The following is a 9070-nucleotide window of genomic DNA, read 5'->3' as shown; positions in this document are numbered from 1 at the left end:
TCCTTCTGTTGCTGGAACATTATCCCTAGGGGCATTTCAGTTTCTCACTACACCCAGCAACTGCCTTGAGTGAAGCAGAATCAGTACTTCACAGGAGAATGATCTGGGGGAACTGCCCAGCAGTTCTATCAGGGCACACCCACTCTGAGGTTTCTCTCCATATTCAAAAAGTCTGCCAGTGATGGTATGATCTCAGCCTATATTCATAAAAGGCATAAGGAATGTCACTTTCTATATGTAAAAGCATGACATTTGATTCATTTGTTTGTTTGAGATAGGGTGTTACTATGAAGCCCTGGCTGGCCTGGAACTCACTATGTAGACCAGGCTAGCCTTAAACTCACAGGGATCAACCTGCTTCTGCATTTTTTTCCCCACTTTATTGAATTTATGTGTATTGCATACAGAACATCTTAATCACCTTCATACCTCCTTCCCCACTGGTACCCTCCCATAACCCCCCCACTGGTACCCTCCCATAGCCCCCCCACTGGAGTTCATACATTCTGTTATTTGTGTTAAGGCCTATTGTGTCAAGTTAGTGTCCCCAAATGTCCCTGAGTACAAGTTCATCCACTGAGGTCTAGTCAGCCTATCTAGAGTCCCTCCCTTTAAGAAGATCAGCTCTTCCTCACCCAGCACTAATCAACTGCCAATAGTTCTTTGGCTAAGATTGGGGCCTGCTGCCCATTTCCACAGTTCTATGCTGAGTTTTATTCTGCTTGGGTTTGTGTGGGTCTTATACATGCTGACACCATTCCTGTAGTTTCCTATGAGCAAGGTCTCAGGAGCCTGTAAGACTCAGTTTCAATATGGTCATGTACTTCCTCCCCTGAATACCTAGATCTTTATTTTTCCTTGATTGACTCTTGTGGAATTAAAGATATTAAAATAGTAGCTGCTTTGGTTAATGTATTGTTATTCTTTTATTATATGAATGTATTTAAGAAAACACCCGAGTTTTACCACTGGATCTTCATTCTTCATTCTTTTCCTGGTTGATGATTGAGACTCTTTAGAATAGTTTATGTTCCTCCCAAATCCTTTAACACCTGTGAACTTCACCTCTTATTTGTTTTCCTGATAAGGAGCGAAATGCTTAACTATTGAACTATTGGCTACTTCTTCAGTTTGGAGTGATTTCAGTTAGGAAGCTGTACAGATCGGATGAGAGGAACTACCTTCCTAGTTTTTCTGAGTCCTGTCTTTCATGATAGTTTCTTTTTTTTTACAATTTGATTGGACTTTCTGAGCTTTGGAAATGTGCTTGTAGTAGCAATTATAAATGTAATTGTAATACTGAATTCTAATATGAAGGAGATGTGGAAGCCCTTAAATGCAGTTATTTGAGAGCTTAATATGCTATGCTAATAACATAGGCAAAAGTAGAAAATGTGAATACCATGTGTTATGTATGTGGAAATGTTTATCTTATCATGTCCTAGACAAAACCTTTATTAAATGTCATGGCTATAATTTGTAGTTAATGTAACCAAGTGTTTTGCTTCTTCATATTTAGGAAATAATAAAGTTCTGGCTATCAAAAGGTGTTGATGGTTTTAGTTTTGATGCTGTTAAATTTCTCCTGGAAGCGAAGGATCTAAGAAATGAAATCCAAGTAAACAAGTCCCAGGCTCCGGTAAAGTCTTATTTTAAACTTTTTTCCTTTGAATTTTCTGAAAATATTATCAATGTTTTCTTTTAAATTTTTAAAATTTTTAAAATTATTTTTTAATTATGTGCAAGTCTATATGTCTGTGCAGTATGTGCATGTGATGCAGGTGCCCACAGAGGCTAGGCTCAGAGGGTGTTGGATTCTCTGGAGCTGGAGTGATAGGTGATTGTGAGCCACCTGATGTGGGTGCTGGGTCCTCTGTAAGAGCAGTAAGTTCTCTTAACCACTGAGCTCTCTCTCCAGACCAGTGTTTTCTGTTTTAGCCTGCAATACCAATTTCAAAGACACTGTCCTGCCTGTATGAAGTACTTTGAGTCATTTTCTGATGCGTGTGTTCTTTTCAGAGCAAGGGATCCCTTGAGGAATCCTTCCTCAATGAGGGTCTGGGGACACAGTATGGACTGACATAGGTCTACTGAGTGAAAAACACTGAGATTTTATCATTTCATATAGGTTCAAGGGTGGCGGTCTCAATTTCCTGGCACTTTTTGAGTTATTCAAAGGACACAGATGGAGGGGAAGGGAATGAACACTGTTACCAGGTTTCATTTAAGTCTCTCAACATCCTGTGAGAGAGGCTTCATAATCTCCATTTAGTGAGTTTTAGAGAACTTTAACTTAGTGAGAATTATAGAGGTTGGTGATAGAATCCCAAAGCAAGCATATCCCACTGCGTATATATAATCTGGGTTCTTTGGGGCTTTCCACTGCTGACTCACCCTGGAGGATGCCCATGACAGAAGGAGTTTGGGTGATACCTTATTTCTCTGGCTGACCGTTCTATAGCAGCCTCGTTTCTATGCTCAAGCAGACAGTAGTCCTAAACATATTCCAGAATGTTGGATTTATATTATATATTCACACAATAGAATGTTAATCAAAATAAACAAATTACAGTGACATGCAGCTGTCTAGGTGAATCTTAGCAATGCATTGTGTGGTGGGAAAAAATATAAAATAATTTTGTAATGAAGCTGAATGAGTGAACACCATATGGATATTTTATTATTAAGCTTCTGGCTTTTGTCCTGAGCACATTCATTCATTATTAGCATTTCATTAAATAAATCAAATAAATCAACTACCTACATAATTACCTAACTTAACTATCTACCTATCTAGCCAACTAACTAAAAAGAAGTTGGCCATGCACAGGTCAATTACAAGAAGATATCATGAACCTTAGGTTATGATTAAGCTTTTTTTTTGCTCATGACTTTTGATAAAATTGAAAAATGACAAAAAGTTGTGGTGCTAACTAGTTTTCTCAAAACTGCTGTTTAGAGAGGAAATCTTGAGGTAACCCTGCCGATTGCAAGGTGATGTGACAAGGCGTGTGTCTGCAATGCTACTCCAGAGCTAAAAATGTGCAAACTAAAGCACAACACATATAGATTTAAAATAAACTAGGCCGGGTGTGGTGGCACACGCCTTTACTCCCCGCACTCAGGAGGCAGAGGCATGTGGATCTCTGTGAGTGCCAGGCCAGCCTGGTCTACATAGTGAGTTCCAGGCCAGCTGGGGCTACAGGAGACCCTGTCTCAAAAAGATAAATAAATAAATAAAATAAAATGAAAAAAAAAAAAAAAAAAAAAAAAAAAAAAGGGCAATTTCAGAAAAAACACCCAGGATTGAAGACAAAAAGCATCCCTCCCCCCAGTTCAAACCCTTTATTTTCATGGCTGAAGATCACCTATGGAAAGAGACTTCTCTGAACAGACAGCACGTCACATCTCATCCCAGGACCTTGGCTTGTTTGAGATACATTCTTTTGAGTGATCTAATCCCTGGAAGTGTAGGAATGACTATCAGGAAAATTAACAAACCCCAAGAAAGTATAACAGTTACAATGAAAGGTAGAGATGGCAAAGAAGTATTTCAATGTGCGACGTTGATGTTTTTGTGAGCAGATAAAGTATAAATGTGTAATGGGCTCAATAATCATCAAGAGGGCCTGAAGCATTTAGAGGATTATTTTTTGAAGTACTGGGTTACATAGATTTCTAATTAATGTTTTGACATTTAGTAAAATTTAGTTTGCTAAAATGGGTGATAGAGAAATGTATATTGTTTACTAGGCTGAAAAAATTATCAATTTAAGTATTCATTACAGTGCCAAGGGTTGTGAGTATTCTGTCTACATCCCTGCACACCGAAGATTCTAGGACCATCTTTGAGCCTCTTTCTTGCTTAGCTCAAGCCCTTTGATGAGATAGTCTGTATTCACATAGAGCAACTGTGGCTGTGTGACATGTGAATAGTACTAACCCTGCTGTCCTGGTTCCTAAAGGACACGGTTACCAACTACTCAGAGCTGTACCATGACTTCACCACCACACAAATGGGAATGCATGACATCGTCCGGGACTTCCGGCAGGCCATGAACCAGTACAGCAGGGAGCCTGGCAGATACAGGTAACAGCAGGACGTACCGGGCATCATCCCTCGCAACTAGACATACTTAGAGGCCCAACTTACAATCTAACAAGACTGAATAATTATAATTTTATTATTAGTGTGTGTTTGCATCGTGTGCGTATGATATGTGGGCATGCATACCACAGCACACTTACAGATGTCAGAGGACAACTGTTTGGAGCTCTGTTGACTCCTACCATAGTGTTGGTTTCAGGGATTGAACACCAGTCAAAGCTTGTGTGGCAAGTGCCTTTACCCACTGAGTTATGTTGTTGGCTCCCTTCTTTAAAAAAAAAGCATGTTTTTTTGAAACAAAGTCTTATCATGTAGCCCTGGCTGATCTGGAATTCACTATGTAGACCAGGCTGGCCTCATACTCACAGAGAGTCACCTGTCTCTACCTCCTGAATACTGGGACTAAAGTCATGTGCCACCACATTCCACCTACTTTAAAAATTAAAAAAAAAATTAACTTGCATAATTACAATTTACAACTTGGTTATAACAGGGTGTGGAACAGACTCCCATGTTGCTTATCTTTGCTAATTTTGTTTCCTCTTTTATAGAATGTTGAAAATGAAATTAATTATATGAAGAATATTAGTTGCATATTGACTATGAGCTGTTATTTTTATCACTATTATTGAGCATATATTTCTTAAATAGTATGAATCAAAATGTTCCAACCGAAGAGTTAATAGATGCCAATGGTTAGGTGCAGGTGAGGAATCAAGGGGGCCTGAGATGGAGTCCTGCTCTGTATGTAGCTTGGGGACTTTGGGATTGTCAATGAACATAAATTGATTTTTCTCATCATTTAAAAAGATAATAACTTTTCTAAGGCTATTGTGAGATTTGATGAAATAATGTATGCAAATCATTTAAAATAATGACTGGTGGGACTGGAGAGATGACTCAGCAGTTAAGATCACTGGCTGCTCTTGCAGAAGACCTGGATTTGAATCCTGGCACCTGCAAGGTGGCTAATGACTGTCTGCAACTCCAGGTCCAGGGGATCCAATGCCCTCTTCTGACATCCACGGGCATCGCATGACATGGGTGCACTTACATACATGCAGGCAATACACTCATACATATAAAAATAAAAATTAAGGGCTGGAGAGATGGCTCAGCAGTTAAGAACACTGGTTGTTCTTGCAGAAGACCTGGGTTTGAATCCCAGCACCCACATGGCAGCTAACAACTGTCCGTAACTCCAGTTCCAGGGGATCCGATAGCCTCTTCTGTCCTCCACTGGCATTGCATGACATGGGTGCACTTACTACATGCATGCATAACACTCATATACATAAAATAAAAATAATAAATTTTTTTAAAAATTAAAAAAATAGCAACATATATAACAGACACTATAAAATTTATGTTAACCCCTCCTATTCTGAAAAACCTAAAGATTTTGGAACATTTCAGATTTCTGATCTTGGATCAGGCTCTCAGCCAAGAAAATTTTATGAAAATATTCCCCCCAAATGTCAATAGCTACAAAATTTGAAGTATGCCTTGTCATAAGAAGTCTGGTAAAAGATGCTCACCCTGTATGACTGTTTATATGGGTCATCCAGTAGAACCAATAGAAAAGCAGCTAAAGAATGCCCCCTCTCTGGAGTAGGCTCTCAGAAGACAGAGGCTCTGAGCATGCAGGGAGTGGGCCCACACCGGGGGCAAAGATGGGATGGGAATGGAGAGTTAGGCTTGAGACTGTGCACTTACCTGTTAACGTGTCTTCTCAACCAGCCAACAGCAGCATTGATGGGGCCATTTCAGGTAGGTGAGTGTATGGCTTTCAGAATGCATATCCATAATAAGGGAAAAACCTCTCACTTTATCTAGACTTAAGTCCCAAATGGATTGATGAAAACTCCTAGAGAAGATCTTGAAGCTGTTACAGAGTTTTAGTCAGCTGGAGAAAGCACAGAATAGATAGATTTGATAGAGAACCAAATGTGTTTCCTAATTCTTGGGTATTACTTAAAGCTTTGGGCTTGTTATATTGAAAAATCATTCAGGTGACCAAGAGTGTTATTTCTTGGCCCTGTGGCTGAAGAGCCTGATCCAGTGTGGGTCGGGCCCCACATTTTATTATTAAGCTAGAAACAGCTGCAGAGTTGTTCTCAATCTTTTGTCACCCACTGAAGGCAACAAAATCTGCTAACTCTTACAGGTTCATGGGGACTGAAGCCTTTGCAGAAAGCATCGACAGAACCATGATGTACTATGGGTTGCCGTTCATCCAAGAAGCTGATTTTCCTTTCAACAATTACCTTACCACACTAAACACTCTTTCTGGGAACACTGTGTATGAAGTTATCATGTCCTGGATGGAAAACATGCCAGAAGGAAGATGGCCCAATTGGATGGTAAGCACTCATGCACAGCATAGCACACAGCAAGCTGTCACACTTGCTGGACCCTCTAAAGTGAGGTGAATCTTTGTCCCTAAGTGACCTTAACCCAGTGATTGTTACTAGTCAGCCATGTCCGAGCTTCTGGCCAGGCTCTTATCATTAAGGGGAAGACATTATCAACTCAAATAAATACTTAATGAGTATTTACGCTTAGAAGTCCATTAGGCTTACTTGGGATGGCTATCAAACCATATTTCCTCCCCATGTTCTCCAGAGTTGATGATCTCAGTTAGAAGATAGATTTCAGATGTGGCAGGCTTCTACAAGTCAGGGAGTCTTTCTGTGGGGCAGAGCATGGTGCAAGAAGCATTTAAATCACAGAGATTCTGGGAGGAAGAATCTCCCCACCTTCTCCATACAGTTGGCTGCTCCTAGGCTACAAAGCAACACAACATGTCACTGTACTGAGTACTGGAGGCAGCTGCAACACTGGTGAGTGCCTGTATATCTACACAAAAAAGGCACAGTACAAATAGGACATAAAAGGAAAAAAATGGTAGACCTGTATAGAGTGCTTACTTCAAATGGAGCCTGCAGGTGCAGAAGGTCCTCCAGGGATCAGTGCATGGAAGTCAGCGTGAAGGCTTGGGGCATCACTGTCCACTACGGCAGCCTTTAGAAACATGGTACTTTTCCACTACACTACATTTATTAAAAATTTCTCTCTTCGGCTGGGTGTGGTGCACGCCTTTAGTCCCAACACTGGGGAGGCAGAGACAGGCAGACCTCTGTGAGTTCAAGGCCAGCCTGGTCTACATAGTGAGTTCCAGGCCAGCTGGGGCTACAGGGAGACCCTGTCTCAAAAAGACCACACACATACAAAAATTCTTTCTTCAATTATAAATTAATTTTAGCTTACTATATTCTTTATTAGTAGCTTAAAACTTTTTTTTTTTTTTTTGGTCTTTTTCCACCTGTCTCTGCCTCCCTAGTGCTGGGATTAAAGGCATGCGCCACCATACCCAGCAACATCATTTTTCAAACAAACATTTGGTGGTAGCTTTAGGTTTTTCTTAATCTCACCAACATTTTTATTGACTTTCTCCATATTTGTTATGGATGATATTTTTGTTTCTTTGCATGTTTTCTTTTCTTTTTTTCTTATTGCTGTGGAGATCTGGATGTTTTGGGTAATAAAATTGGGTAATCTAGAAATCATATCTTCCTTCCCCAGTGTTTGTTGTTAACTTTTTCCTTTAGTGACTTTTTCTTAGGTAAATTCTGTAAAGTCTGTATTCTTTGTTTTGTGTGGCCAGAGAAGTCTCTGCTTTATTTGTTAACAATTGGAGTCTTTAGACATCTTGAAGTGATGAGTCTCTCTACCATGCCAAAGGGGTCTGCCTGTGCCAGGGCATGCTTTCAACACTTTGGCAGTCAGCTACAACCCTGCCTTAGTCTTCCCTCTCTGCTTGCACAGAACCTAGGTGAGGTGAGCCTTAGCCAGAAGTAAAAAGAGGGCATTCTCAGATCTTCCCTAGACATCTGTATGTAGCCCTTATCACGCTACACAGCCTTGGTACTTAAGTAGACCTTTTTAGATTTCCAGAATGACACTGGAACTTTTGAAAGCTCTTTGCGGGCATCTCACTCCCCAGCCTAATTCTTTTGCTCAGCCATTGTTAGCTGCAGTTTGTATGATCCCACTGCCATAGGCAGGTGAAATGTTTTGAGCAAATGTTAAGGGATAAGGCTCTTGTTTACAGGGTCAACTCTGAGTCAGAAAAGATAAAGCAACTGAAAGTGAGCTGTGGATGCAGCCTTAGTTGAACTTTAAATCCATTTAGCCTTTCTAATGGTTGTTAGGTTTCTGTTTCTTAAGCTACTGTTTGAGGTTGTTGAAGCTATCCTGGGACTTGAAGAAAGGGACATGAAATTAGGGAAGTTAGTAAACAACAAATACAAAGCTGTTTTAGTTGAATAAATTCATTTTGGATTGCTACTGCTTTAGTTAATTTTGTTTTGTTTTGTTTTGGAGACATGGTCTCCCTGTAGCCCTAGCTAGCCTGGAATTCACTTTGTAGACCAGAGATCCACCTGCCAGAGTGCTGGGATCAAAGGTGTGCACCACCACGTTTGAGACCTTTAGTTAATTTTAAGAGTTCTGAAAAATATGGAGTTTTAATTTTTACCAACATTTTCTTTATATTTCATATATTTTAAAAAATTGACTTGGTACTCAAGAGGCAGAGGCAGGCAGATCTCTGCATTCAAGGCCTGCCTAGTCTACATAGTGAGTTCAGGCAGGTTAGGGCTACAGGTACGGTGGTGAATGCCTTTAATCCCAGCACTTGGCAGGTAGAGGAGGCAGATCTCTGTGAGTTCAAGGCCAGGCTGATCTACATAGCAAGTTCCAGGCCAGCTGGGGCTACAGGGATACCTTGTCTCAAAAAGAACAAAAATAATAAATAAATAAATAAATAAATAAATAAATAAATAAATAAATAATTAAAGTTGACTTGGGGCTTAAGATACGGCTCAGCAGTTAAGAGCACTGACTGTTCTTGCAGAGGACTCGGGTTTAGTTCCCAGCACCATTATGGTGGCTAACAAC

The 9070-nt window shown here is 40.2% G+C and overlaps 1 protein-coding gene across 2 annotated transcripts in view; it reads left to right on the top strand.

The window, feature by feature from the left end:
* The window catches only part of Slc3a1 (solute carrier family 3 member 1), a 48253-nt gene that overhangs the window by 27803 nt on the left and 11380 nt on the right, over window positions 1–9070 (top strand). For both annotated transcript variants that reach the window (XM_008823080.1, XM_008823079.2), the window contains 3 exons: window positions 1520–1639; window positions 3966–4090; window positions 6276–6471. In XM_008823080.1, the coding sequence (XP_008821302.1) occupies window positions 1520–1639; window positions 3966–4090; window positions 6276–6471 (441 nt within the window). The remainder of the gene's footprint in view (window positions 1–1519; window positions 1640–3965; window positions 4091–6275; window positions 6472–9070) is intronic.

The sequence above is a fragment of the Nannospalax galili genome, unplaced genomic scaffold (genome assembly GCF_000622305.1).
Source record: "Nannospalax galili isolate Female #2095 unplaced genomic scaffold, S.galili_v1.0 scaffold286, whole genome shotgun sequence".
Taxonomy (NCBI): Eukaryota; Metazoa; Chordata; class Mammalia; order Rodentia; family Spalacidae; genus Nannospalax; species Nannospalax galili.
This window is presented reverse-complemented; position numbering and strand designations above follow the sequence as displayed.